At 33.5% G+C, this 14,819-nt stretch overlaps 1 protein-coding gene across 1 annotated transcript; it reads right to left on the bottom strand.

Annotated features, from left to right (window-relative positions):
• Window positions 1-5,335: 5,335 nt before the first annotated feature.
• On the bottom strand, window positions 5,336-14,013 carry LOC102595257 (F-box/FBD/LRR-repeat protein At5g53840-like). Its single transcript, XM_006356809.2, has 5 exons — window positions 13,937-14,013; window positions 13,692-13,741; window positions 12,702-13,610; window positions 12,459-12,629; window positions 5,336-5,732 (listed from the first exon to the last, which is right to left on the bottom strand). Exons 2-5 carry the CDS (start codon window positions 13,734-13,736, stop codon window positions 5,427-5,429), a joined length of 1,431 nt encoding a protein of 476 aa, XP_006356871.1. The 5' UTR covers window positions 13,737-13,741; window positions 13,937-14,013; the 3' UTR covers window positions 5,336-5,426.
• Window positions 14,014-14,819: the final 806 nt, after the last annotated feature.

Below are 14,819 nucleotides of genomic sequence, written 5' to 3'. Positions count from 1 at the left end.
TTATGATTGCAATTGTGCATCCAAACAGAACATGTGTAATTACAGTGTAGTTACACTGTGGCAACCAAACAGGTCAGTGTAATTACTGGGCTGGTAATTACTACCCTAGTAATTACACCAATTCCAATTACCATGTGGCTTTCCAAACAGACCCTAATTTTGCTCCAAATCATTTAAATTTCAGCCTATTCTGGTCTATTTCATTTCAATTTTAGCTTATTCATTTCAATTCTACTCACTCCAATTCAAATTCTCATTTCAATTATAGCCATTACTGATTTCAATTTTGACTCATTCTCATTTCAAGACGCCAATTCAGTCAAATCTCAGCTATTCATTCAAAAACACCCAAAAGAGTTGTTAGGTCGTGCACCAAAACCTGTTTTGCTAAAAATGGGGCGCGACACCAGTGAATACATAGTGTCCCCTTAGGGTAATTATTCCCCTCTAATACCTGAGGTTTAAAGGAATAGATCCTCTTGGGATAGAACGATTCTATTAACCAATTTATTGATACAAAAACAATGATGTCAGTGAGCCACTCAATAAGAGAAAAGTACACGAATATTTAATTGTGTAGAAGAAAAAGAAATTCAAAATCTTCGTTATTTTAAAATGAGAGGAAATTCCTCTATTTATAGACAACAAAGGATAGTGTGAACAAATGCTTATTGTGCCTTATCGGAAAGGTCACAACTCTTTGAAAAAAGTTACAACCCTTCGGAAAAGGTCACAACCTTTTATAAAATTCACAATTTTTCATAAAAGTCGCAACTCTTCATAAAATTCGCAACTTTTCATAAAAGTCACAACTTTTCATAAAAGTCACAACTCTTCATATTTCATTCACACCTTTTTAAAATCCAACAATGTGTACTTCAGATATCAATTCAAAGCTCTAATAAATGACATTGACCTTCAAATCTATATTGTACCACCCCTACACACAAAAAAAATGATTAACTCAAATCAGCAAAGGTATAAAGTAAGATTATCAAGAAACGGTAGGCTAATACATGCACCAATGCAAGTATACATAGGATTAACGGAGAAGCAGTCACAATTCCAAAATTAGAAAGAAAATTCTCAAGGTATAACTGTTATATATGCATCTAAGTCAGCTAACTCACATTGTTTGGCCCAATATTTCATTTTGGTACTAATTGGTTAAACTTAAGTTTGGCCTAGTATTCCAATCTGACGATCAGTTTCTTAAGTAAGTTCAAAGGGGGGCTAATATTTATACATATGGAATATTTGAGGGAGGCTTAATTTGTAAGATGGTGGTGACGGTTGTGAAGGTTTCTGAGAGGAGGGAGAGCCTAGTTTTGAAAATAAATAAAATAAAAGGGAATCCTGATTTGTGGTGGCGCCACGTAGGCGGACCTAAGGCTCTTTTATATATATATATATATGATTGATTAAGAAGATATATATTTGATCTTCATTCTTTTCATCATTATTTTTTTAATGCAAATGTAAATTTTATGTATAAACACATTATTCAATATAAACAATCTATCATATTTAGAACATAAGGGATAAATTGTAAATATGGAACTCACGTTCCCAGAGACTTGTCAATCTATTTGGGTGCACTGAAGGAAAACATTTTGCAGCCTTATTACAAAGAACCCTTGTACCCCAAAAAGGAAAATTATTTTCAAGTGGCTATTTCTTTAATTTCATACCCCTTTTGTTTCTAACTACTAATTTGTGTTTACTATTTGATTCCATCAAAATATACTCTGATGGGATCAAAGAGGAAGAAGCAATGCTTCTGTGAAAACACTACTCAGTTACTCCTCTATACCATTAGAGTATATATATACCCTAATGACATCAAGGAGGAAGAGGCAGTATTTCCGTGAAAAGAATGTTCAATTAATGCTTGATACTATCAGAGTATATAGATATCATCAGAGTATATATATATTTCGATGGTATCAGCAGTGGTTCAATGAATAGAACAAGGGAGCAGTCAGGTAAATAGTTTGGGTTGTGTCCACTTAGAGTAAATATATTGGGTTGAGTCTAATTTATGTAAATACTTTGCCTAATGGGTTCAATTTGTGTAGTTTTCCCTTACAAAATGACACAGCAGACCTCTACATGAGATGTTTAAAATGAACAAAGCTTAGTTAAGAAATCTAAGTAAAAATTGATGCCAACTTTAAGTGACCACCCATAAGTTTGGCCCTCCTAAAATTTATCCACTCGATGGTTATACCAATATTGTTTGTCTTGAAGTTATGTGTTTAGGAGAGGATCTTTCATTTATTTATTTCCTCACATACATAAATCATATCTAAGTTTCTTCACTACTATATTTGTTTTATACATTTGATTTTTGATATGTTTTACTTGAATCGAAGGTCAATAGGAATAAGAATGCATATACATCATGCTCATCAAATCCATTTGTAAAAATTATACTAAGTATATATGTTAGTGTACTCTATTCATATATAGCCTCAGACTCTTGATGCTTCACTTTTTTTCCTTTTTTAAAAATATAATTTTGGTTTGGATCAAGTGGATGTCATTTGTTTTTTTTAAAAAAAAAACTAACTATAAATCGCTGGAAATCCAGTGAGAACATCATATCATATTATATATATATAAAGGAGAATCCTAGGCCCGCCTACGTGGCTTCACCAGAAGCCAGGATTCTCTTTAAATTTATTTTATTTTCAAAATTAGTCTTCCCCTTTAATGAAAAGTTGTGACTTTTATGAAAAGTTGTGACTTTTATGAAAGGTTGTGACATTTATGATAGGTTGTGACTTTTCCAAAAAGTTGTGACCTTTCTGATAAGGCACAATACGCATTTGTTCACACTACCATTTATTGTCTATAAATAAAGGGATTTCCTCTTATTTTAAACAACGAAAATTCTCTACTCTTCTTCTTCTTCTTCTTTCGCACAATAAAATACTCGTGTACTTTGCTCCTGTTGAGTGGCTAACTGACACCACTGTTTTTGTATCAATACGCTGGTGAATAAAATCATTTCATCCTGAGAGGATCTATTTCTTTAAACCTAGGGTACTAGAGGGGAATAATTTTTTAAGGGGACATTGTGCATTCAGTGTACTCGATTTTTCCTTTGTATTTCATTCTTTTGTTACAGACCCTGATATGTTCTTTTAAAGTCATTAATTTATGCTTATGATATTAATTGTTATTTTTTATTACATGTTTTAAACTCTGTTGTTTATGTTTCTGCAAAGTTATTATCTCCAGTTATATTGAACATATACACTCAGTTTCAAAAATTCGTGTTTTGATATTCTATATAAAATTATATTGCTTAAAAGTACTATATATAAGCTTACATATTCTCTATTTTTACATAGATGAGAAGTTTCTCACTTATCAATTGAAGAAATTCATTATGCAAGTTCAAAAAGTTATAATTTCTTTCATGTTCAAGCGTAATTTTTTTTAAACATTTATTTTAATATTTTCCTGGGACATATATCACAATTGTATAAACTATGCAAGTTAAATGTGTTCTTTTTCTTACGAAACGCCTTCATATTTATTTTTATTTTCTTCTTTATTTTCCTTTTAATGTTGATAAAAAACCAATGATATATTATTTATGAATAATTTGTTCATTAGAGGTTCTTGACTTATGTGATAATGATAAACAATCAGATTCATGTTGAAATAATGCTAATATTTATTTAAGAACCTATTTTTCCATTATTTTAATGTATAGATATTAATAAAGGATTATTTGTAAGTTCAATGCAATTATTCATGCCCGTTCGAAGCGCGGGCAAATTACCTAGTATATATATAAAAGAGAATCTTAGGCTCGCCTACGTGGCGCCACAAACCATAATTCATTTTTAATTTATTTATTTTGAAAACTAGCCTTACCCTTTCATGAAAAGTTGTGACATTTATGAAAAGTTTCGACTTTTATGAAGAGTTGCGACTTTTATGAAGAGTTGCGACTTTTATGAAAAGTTGTGACTTTTATGAAGAGTTCCGACTTTAATGAAAAGTTGTGACTTTTATGAAAAGTTGTGACATTTTCGAAGGATTGCAACTTTCCAAATATTTGTAACCGTTTTGATAAGGCACAATAAATATTTGTTCACATTATCATTTGTTGCCTATAAATAGAGGAATTTCGTCTCATTTTAAAACAACAAAAATTTTGAACCTCCTCTTCTTCTTCACAATTAAATATTTGTGTACTTTGCTCCTGTTGAGTGGCTCACTGACACCATTGCTTATGTTACAAATTCTGGTATGTATTTTTACAGTGATTTATTTATGCTTATGTTATTAAGAATAAATGATAAAATGTAATAATTTTAATTTTCCATTACATTGTTAATGTTTGTTACTACGTAATCTTGTATGTAAGACAATATAATGTTTTAGTTTTAATAATTGATAGAATTTATGTATTATTTTGTAAATTATATGATATATTCCCGCGCAAAGCACAATTAATTTTACTAGTTTTCAAAAAAGATAAAATAAAAGATCCCAGCAAGAAACTTGAAAGAAAAAACAATCGTCAGCCAAGAGCGAGAAAAAAAAAATACAAAAAAAAGCTCACAAGTGAGCGAGTTATGAAAATAAAATAGACGGCATTTACCGTCGGTTAACTCAAAAGGCATCTAGCGATATGTTTGTTTTTGGTTAATTCAAAAATTAAGTTTACCCTTTTTGCATTTTTCGGGGAAAAAATTGACCATTTTGACTCTAGATTCCACCAAAATAGTTGCTCCATTAAACAAAATTAAATATGATAGGTGAAATAAAATTCCTAGCACAAAACTCACCTGAACCCTTTTTTTTTTTTTTTTTTAATGATAAGGAAAACCCGCAGTCGCTACCCTTTGAGTGTGCACAGGATAAAACCCCCGCTCCTATGCAATAGTTCGCAAACCACATAGGAAAGGTAACCCGCACTAGGCAAACTCACCTAAACCCTTCCCCTAACAAGATACAAATCTTAAAATTAAGAACGAAAACTGTTAAATTTCCTAAGTTGTAAAATGGATGACACCATTTTCTTATTACTCTCTTCACAAAAAATTTCTAAAATTTGAAAACTATTCTACTTGAGGATCAAAGTAAATAGCTTTTGAAGAGTTGGCAACGCAACTAATGTACACATCACATCATAGCCTTTTTGAAGTCATTTTAACACATGGTTTTGAAATTTCCACATCAAATTTTACTCACAAGAAAAATAGAATGGAAAAGATGTGATTGGCGGAATAACTGCGACATTTTCATTTTGAAAATCCCCATATTTCATATAGCAATATAAACCTCACAAAAAGTGAAAATCACCCAATTATGAAACAAAGCATGAGGAACATCTACTAAGAAATAAAAATTCACCTCCGATATGTATCACAAATTTAACCCTAATAACATTATTATTTTCATTAAAGTATGACCAACTCAATAGCCGGAGGCACTTCACGTTCAACCTGGAGCTTGGCAAGATTTCTTGAAGTTTGCGTGTGTTTGATTTCGCTAGGGCACGGAGGGGTACGATAAAAAAATGGAGTACCTGGATCAATAATGATTTTCTCAAGAGCAACAACATTTTCCAAAAAGTACCTAACGAGTTCAAGTTGAAATAAGCCTGTATAAAACCCCGAAAATTTGACCACTTTGAGGTGATGGAGTGGGCATTTTATGGCTGCTTTCTTACACTCTTTCTTTGCCTTGAAGGGGCTTGACATCAACTGCCGTAAATATATACAGCACAAATTAAAATTAAAATAAAAAAATAATAAGATGAGTCAGTAAAGTTAATAAAAGAAAATTTTGAACAGGACACAGGTTAAATGAAAAGAATTAAACTTTGGGGAATCAGTATAACATAAAACTATGTAACAATCACTGATGAACCATGATTGTATCAATCGCTCAAGTCATTTGACTTCTCCTACTACTTTGTTCTTCTACAAATTCCCTAAAGTATTACCACACGGAGGAAGGAAAGTGGGGAATATGGACAAGAATATTACAGACGTGGAGTGCAAATGAAAAGTCAATTTTCTGAGAGAATTGCAACTTCTTTCAACATGTTTGGGTCGACTTAATTTAGACTAAGTTGCTCGGAATCGGTTGTGGATCTAAATTTTAAGATTCGGGATATGGGTTCCTTGATCGACTGAATGAAAACTTCCCATTATCATGTAAGATGCCTCCTAGTTAAGTTGACTAATTCAACAATATTCAATCACCACTACTCATTATCCATGATCTAGACTAGACTCCCTGTGAGAAAAATCTTAACTTGGAGAAATTAGGAAACAAAAGAAACATAAGTGACTTATCATATAGACATATTCGAGCTGCATGCCGGACTTGCAAACCGAAATGAACCTTCTCCAACATTTCTTTTCAAGAACCAAAAGATTTGTGCCAAAATAACATGCCAAAAAGAACAAAAGTTCTAGGAAACCTAATCAGAAGGTCTAGAAGATTCTCAACCTAACCAGTTGTACAAGGTCTAGAAGATTCTCAACCTAGGCACAAGGAAGGCACATGAAGAGCAAAATGGCTGTTAGAGTTTGTTACAAAGTAGTCCAATAATTAGGTGCCAAGTGTACAAATAATCATTGTTTAATTCATTTATTTTGGTACAGAATTTAGACCTAGTTTTGTATAAATACAATAGCATGTACAGTAAACTTATGAGGTGGAATACACAGAAATTTGTGTATACAATTTCTTTGGAATGTGATATTCAAGTTTTCAAAGCATATGATGATTACCAATCATACATCCATTCCAGCAGAGTGCAGACTTGGGAATGGGCGAATCTTAATGCAAATTCGAGAAAATGAAAAAAGCTATAGAGGGATTCATTGATTTAGCGGAACAGCAATAGCAATCGTATGATAGTGTAGGCAATCTGATTATGGTTAATAGAAAGGAAACTGAACTTAAAAGGCAGACTTTGAGTTCAAACAACAATGCATGTCGAAGAATTATACATAATCAGATTGCTGGATTGGTAAGTATGATCAGAAAAGGGTGGATGGATATAGAAAAACGAAAAGCCTAAAAGAACCACTTAGTAGAAGAACTGGAACAAATAACCAATGCTAAAAAACATCTTGGAAACAACAATTGAGGTGTTTCTGGTTAAATGAATGAGACAACATACTAGAGGTGTCAAATGGGTGGGTTGGTTGAAATTGGAGATATTAAAATGGGTTGAAATAGAAATTGGGTTGAGCCTTGACCCGCCCAAGTTTACTTTGGGCTCAAATGAGCTTAAAAATGGGTTGGGTCTTTACCCACTTAATCTCAATAATTTTAATATATTGTTTATTTAAGTTTTATAACCACATTTTAGATTTCAACTTAAGAAAATTACAAAAGAAGTTCCAAATGGATAGATAAATCCTAAAAAATATAAAACAAAAGTAATTCATACCTTCAATATAAGAACATACATTACATCAATGCAAATAAAGAGTCTTAAAATGGGTTGAAATTGAAAATTAAATTGGGCTCAATTGAGGATTCTCTTAAAATGGGGGTTGAGATTGAACTTAATTCAAATTATCTTAAGCCCAACCCTTAAAATTATGGGCAGGTTGGGCGGGTTACCTATAGGTGGGCTCATTTTTGACACCCCTACAAAATACTAAGTGTTTTACTGTAAATTGATCAATACAAATAAAAAGTACAGCCATATAAACTAACTTGTAAGAGATGGACGAACTACCAAATCCAAAGGTCATCAGATGAGTGTAATGCTATGACAAGTTATTTAGTAAAACTGAGCATGAAGGCGCCTTCCAGCTACAATGACCTTGAGCTATTATCACGGGAAGAGTGTTGGCTACTAAGAAATTTTCTCAGGATGGTCTAGTGGTGATAACAACTTTAGGGCCAGATGGGTAGATAATGTCTTCTTACCAGAAATCTAGGAACTTTTTGGAAAGGGACATTATCAGTGCATTGCACTTCTTTCACGAGACAGAAATTCTTACAAGAGGCTGGACTGCAATATTCACAGCATTGGTTCTTAAGAACAAGGTACAAGGATGAGATTACTACTGGAGTCCTAACAACAAGGATGAAACAAGTATTGGTAAGTATATATCAAGGTCAAAAAATGCATGTATTTGTAAAGGGAAGGACAAACTATAGATCTAGTGTTATTAGAAAATGAATTCTTGGAGACTTAAATAGAATTAAAGTAGCAAGAATTATTTGTTAGCTGGACTTGAGAAAGGTGTACCAGACTTATTCAGATCGATGGATCTTGTCTCCTTCAGTGTTATCAAATGCGCGCTTTAGGTGCGCTTAAACCCTGAAGCGAGGCTCAAAACGTGTTGAGCGCTTCGCCTCGCTTTATGTGCGCTTCAGTGTCGTCATCAAGGTTTTGAGACAAACTTTTCCTGGCCAATGAGCCTCTTATGAAGAAGTGACACTAAACAATTGATATTTCATTTTATCATAATCTTTTTTCATCTTCTTTGGTCATATATTTGTCATTTATGTTTATAATTTTTAGTCTTGGACTAAACATATACATTTGTATTTTTTTCTCCCGTTGTGCCTTTTTTCATTAAAGCCCACGCTTTATTTGCGCTTTGCGCTTAAAGCCCCCACAGACCTTAGAGCTTTTTTGTGCTTTTCGCCTTTGATAACACTGGTCTCCTTAGCATCAAAGCCAAGACTCCGTCCAAATCTGTCACTCCTTGAGTGAAGCCTTCTTTACTATGAGAGCACCGATGAATGATTCATTCTCAAGTTATCACCTCAGACTAGGGACAACACAGGATCAAGCAAAGATTTGACCCGGTGGAACAATCATGTAAACTGGCAATATTACTGAAGCTTTTGAATCAACACGGTTTGCAAACAAATGGAAAAATATAATTAGGATATGCAGTTAAATAGGAGAACCCCGTTATCCCATTCTCTTCCTAAGCAATGGAAACATTCAGTAAGATGCTGCATTATGCCATGAATATAGTATGGATAAAAGGAGTCAAAAGTTGGGGAAAGTTGTACAAATGAAAATATGGAAATTTCTCATGTACACAATATGCAGACTATACCCTATTTCTATTTGGACTTGAGGAGCGGAAGGTCATGCATCACAGATCTCTACTATTACACTTTGAGACAGTACTTGACTGCATTTAAATTGAGAATCCAGGCTGAGACATACATGAGCAAGTCTCTAAATGCCAGATATAGAAGTGCAATAATATGGCAGAGAGTGATACATAAGGTGGAGAAGATTGGCAACCCGCAAGAAACTGTATCTATCATTTTTTAAGGTGCAAAGACGGTTCGATAATGCAAGGAGAAATATGTGGCAAGTTGATTCAAAGAGCATATAAATAGAGCTATATTCTCTAAGAAGAGTAGTTCATAGATAAAAACTTTGGGTATTAAAAAAAGTGTCTATTGTAGAATTAGTTTGTGGAGATAAAACACAGTAGAGCAAAACAATTTATGGATTAAGCTGTTAAACATAAAGCATGGCAAGGATATGAGATGTTCAAAAGCAAAACTAATCAATACATCTGATGATGTCACAATTTGGAAGTACATTAGAACTTATGGAATTGATTCTTTTAATCTTGTGAAAGCTTTTAGTTGCAAGAAGAAGATAAAGTTTCATGTAGGCCGGATCAAGAAGCTTTAATAACTTATTCAGAATTACATCTCATAGCTATCCATAAAAAAGATGTGATTGAAGAATACAGAGAAAGGCTATCTTTTAATATTAGATTAAGAAGGAGATTGCATGACTGGGAGGTTGACAGAACCACAGAATCTTCTACTTGTAAAGGTTGGAGCCCTCTTGGTGCTTTTTTAAATAACACAGTGGGAAAAGGCATAAAAACCCTATGGACTTGTCTCGGTTTTCCAGTTACACACTTATTCTTTGTGGTGTCCCTACGACCCCTAAACTATTTTGTAGTGCAAAAGGTACCACCGTAAGTATTGACATGGAAAAAATAAACAATGATGGTGGCTCTGTTTGCTTGCGCCTTGTAAGGCGCATAGGGAGTTGCGCATTGCTACCCTAATTTAAACAGCGTCTCCCCTACCGTTTAAATGTTGCCCTTTTGGTTTCAAACTTATTTTTGTTGCCCTTTTGGAACTTTTGGTCAATTTTTTTGCCCTTTTGGCTACGTACTCATATTTTTCCTTTCAAGTTTTTTTTTGGTTGAGATTATCAATAGTTTTTTTATAATATTTCGCAGTAATTCTTTTATTTTAATTATTATTTTATTACTTTTATTGTGATATGTATTGTTTTTTATTTAATTTAACTAGTAACTAAAATTATTTTTATTGACTTCTCTATGTCTATAGTGATTTATATGATTGTTTGTTTTTTATAGTTATAAATGCTAATATGATTTAATTGCTTTGGAACTTATGTTTTCTACTTCCATTAGGAAAGTAAATTTCCTCATTTTTAAGGAGCTTGTTTTCCTAGAAAAAATATTTCACAAAATATATTGACCAACAAAACATGAAAATAGATAAACATTTTTCTCAATACAAAACACACCCTAGATAATTTTTTACATTTATTGCTTGATTTTTATTGAAAAAATTATGCACACAACTTTAGCCAAGTGCGTGAACCCACTCATGAGTAGGAAAAACATAATTTGTGTATCTACTCAGCTACAAAAAAAAAATTCCTGGCTCAGACACGGAGGTGGGGGGCATGGATGGTGGCCTGGTGGGGCAAGTGGCGGATCACCGCTCAAGATTTAGAAAAGGGCCTAAAAAGTAGAAGAAAAATTCTATCTTTTGGACACAGTGTCTAGAGCCTATATCATTTAGCTTGTATTTGTCTTTTCATGCACTATATGGAGGTGCAAAGCAAAAGCCACATCAACACTTCCTATGGTATTATTCTACTACAAAATAATTCATAGAACAACTTCAAAGAATAAGTGTAACAAGAAATCCGATACAAGTTCGGGTTTTTTTTCTCTTTTCCCTTATATAATCGTTACTTGATTTTTGAAAAAATAAATATTCAAGAGAGAGAACATCAGATACCATGTGAAGCCCTAAGCCTCCTCTACAATACCATCCAGGCTCGATTCTGACTCTTTGAGCCTGGAGTCATTTGATTGGGATTCAGGATGCCACCTTCGAATCCTACTATTAGAATTTGGAAGTTCCCCTCGGTTCTAACAACATTTTGTAATCCCTCATCTCTGAAACCTCTACCCCAGTGCATTCCTCCTTCACCCATCTACCTAGCTAGGCAACAACTTACTTCTCAATTTTCTTAGTTGGTTGTTCTCATTTGAAACCAACCAGTATAATTATGACAAGAAAGTAGGTTTATAAAAGATGCTCAGGGTTGGAATTTAAGGTTCAGAAGACCTTTAAATGAATGGGAGGTGAATAGAATGGTTGAATTTCTAAATATCCTAGAACGATACAAGGAACTCAGTAACAGTGAAGACAAACTGTTATGGGCTCCAGATACACAGGGGAGATTCTCAGTTGGAACAGCTTACAGAAACTCACAGAGGACACACACTCAATCAAGCTACTGGCCATGGAAAATGATCTGGAAAGTTAAGGTGCCCTTCAAGGTGGCATGTTTTACAGGCACAGGGAGAGTTGGAAGATTGTCCCAGCCTGCATTTGGTGGACTATTTGGCTGGAAAGGAATCAGAGATGTTTTGAGAACAAGAGCTGCTCTATGGAGAAGATGAAGCTGAAATGTTTAGCTCTATTCTGTTTTTGGTGTAAACATGAATATCCTCATGAAAATGAGGATATCCCTAGTATCTTAGAGTTCTTGAGTTCATAGGAAAACAGCAACACTTTTGTATTTCTGATTGTAAGTATTACTGGAATACGTCCCGAGTATTCTTGTGTTTATAATACAAGTTACCTTTTCTCAAAAAAGTAGGTTTATTAAACACAGAATAATCACTGTATAGTATTCCCAATTCCATCATATAATATACTGGCAACAAACAGGTGGAAACCTAAGATTTTGGAGCAACACAATCGACAACTGAAACCACAATCCCAACACTCTGAGGTCATTCCATTACGCTAAACAAGCGCAGTAATTCAGTAAAAATATTCAAGAAACTGGAGGAATGATGAGACTCTAAGCTCTTTGATGAAATGATGAGACTTTAAGCTCTTTGTTACAGATAATAAATCAAAGTTCAGTGACGACAGAGCTGTCTACTACCTATCTAAAATGACACCTATGTAAGGGCAGGACTTTTATATTGGCACAGTCAGATGAGTTAAAATGCAAGAGTACCATTTATTCAAGTTTAGCTCTTCACAATTGTTTCAACTCAAGCTCAACGACTTAAATAACTAAGTTTATTAAAGAAGTAGCATCAATAACTGCATGAACCAGAATTGCTAATATGAATAAATCAGACTTTTGCACGCCAAAGAGGAAAAGGCATGATACTTACCTGTAGTTCAAATTCCTTCAACTGTGGGGCAGCCCTTATTATAGACGTGCAACCTAAGAGACTCTGGCCTGACACTCTTAGTGAATTTCCAAATGTAATAAAAACAAATTTCTTGAGCTTCGTAAGTTCAGGAAAATTGTAATGCTCCAAATCTTCGTGCGGATAATCAAACTACAGATAAGGCACCAGTTAGTGCTAGGCTAGTAAAACAAGAGTAGATAGACACAAACTTTGTTCACTAACCAATGATATACAAGCATCTACTGTAAGGACCTCCAGCTGAGAGAGAACGCACAAGAGACGAGAGGATATGTCATCCAATAAATGGGTGTATGGCATACCCAAAATCTCTACATCAACCAGCATCGGGACATTCTTAAGCAGTAATACTTTTCCTGCTGAAGTCCTTAATGATATAAGATTTGTATCACAAATTTTAAGTGATTTTACATTGAAGCAACTATATATCTCCAAGTGTCTCAACTTGAGGGACGGACCAACAACTTCCAAATTTTTCAATGTTCCTGATCCATGAACTTGCATTCTTTCAAGAAATGGACAATTGCGTAGAAAGAACTCAAGAACTTGGCCCGTCACATTTACAGATTTCAATATAAGCACTTTTAGAGACTTGAAATTCTGGTTGATAAGTGAGAGTATTTGGAGGTTATTAGAGCATGAAGAAGAATCTCCAAGACCAAGGAGCCGCTCCGGAAAAGTATAACAGGAATCAAAATTACGAGTGAATGATCCACACCTTAATAAGTCTAACTCTAGTCTTTGAACTTTCTTAGAAAAGGCAAGTTCAAGCCATTTGTCAATGTCGTGCTGAGCAAATTTGCTTAAATCATAGTAAACACGAAATTGGTCAAGTCTCTGGCCTTTAAACTTTTGCAAAGCAGAGTTGACCCATGTCAGATACTTGTCCATATGCCCTTTTTGTAGCTTGGGTTGCACGAACACTTGATCCAAGTATTTTGTAGCATCAAAATCAAGGTGATCAATATATGTCCATAAGTTTAGCCAACGCCTTGAGAGGAGACTTGTATCTGCAGCTTCCTTAACAGTAAAGAAAGACAATATATATACCAGAATTTCATCAGGTAACTGACTGATACGATCTTCTTGTGCAATGCAGACTTCCTTTTGACACTAGAAACAAAAAAAAAAATTGATCAAACCACAAGAATGACAAGAGACTGAAGAAAAGAGATTTGAGGTTGAGAAAAACACCTTTTTTAGAGAAAATTTGTTGGAAAGTCGCAGTCTTTTCTCCATGGGTTCTACATAAGATAATGTTTGTATTATTTCCTACTAGGAAGATACAATCTTTGCCGAAAGCTAACAATAAATAAAAAGGGGACCTTGATTGCAGTTTAGACGCAAAAACAAAGGATAAAATAAAACAGAGGCAGAGTACCACAAAAACACACTATTTTTTTATATGATAAAAAATTGAGAGTAGGATTCACGAGTACCGGAATTACTAGAGGAAGAAAAAGACAGAAGCTGATGCTGATGCTGATGCGCTGTTCCAAATTGAGAAATCGCTCTTACCGTGAGGGCGACAGACTAGGGCTAATATTATATATGGCAAAAGTACTCATTACCCTTGAATTTGAAGCTTTTTATACGGTGTATATTTAAACGAAAAAGATGTACGCGACGGAGGAATAAACAAGTTCGGGATAATTAAAACAAAATTTAGTTTATATGTACACCGTATAAAAAACTTCAAGTTCAGGGGGATAATGAGTACTTTTGCCTATTATATATAGCTTTTGCCTTTTATTATAATACTAGATAATGTGGCTCATGCATAGCACGGGCCCAATAATATAAATTGTATGTTTTAGGGCTAATAATTGAGTTTTTGAAGCAATTATTTGCGTGGATAAAGGAATAAGTTTTTTTATCACAAACATGTACTTTCTTTGACGCTATTTAAGGCATAATAAGACTACCCACATACAACATTTTTTAAATATTTTATGTTGTCAATTATCATGATTTATAGTATTTTTACGATAGATTCACTTCAAGAATCAGTGGAATTTTTTGTATTTTTTTGAAAACATATTTTATGTTGTCAATTATCATGATTTATAGTATTTTTACGATAGATTCACTTCAAGAATCAGTGGAATTTTTTGTATTTTTTTGAAAACATATTTTATGTTGTCAATTATCATGATTTATAGTATTTTTACGATAGATTCACTTCAAGAATCAGTGGAATTTTTTGTATTTTTTTGAAAACATATTTTATGTTGTCAATTATCATGATTTATAGTATTTTTACGATAGATTCACTTCATGAATCAGTGGAATTTTTTGTATTTTTTTCAAAACATATTTTAT

Source organism: Solanum tuberosum, unplaced genomic scaffold (genome assembly GCF_000226075.1).
Source record: "Solanum tuberosum cultivar DM 1-3 516 R44 unplaced genomic scaffold, SolTub_3.0 scf00230, whole genome shotgun sequence".
Taxonomy (NCBI): Eukaryota; Viridiplantae; Streptophyta; class Magnoliopsida; order Solanales; family Solanaceae; genus Solanum; species Solanum tuberosum.
The sequence above is the reverse complement of the archived record's forward strand: the minus strand, read 5'-3'. Positions and strand labels throughout refer to the sequence as shown.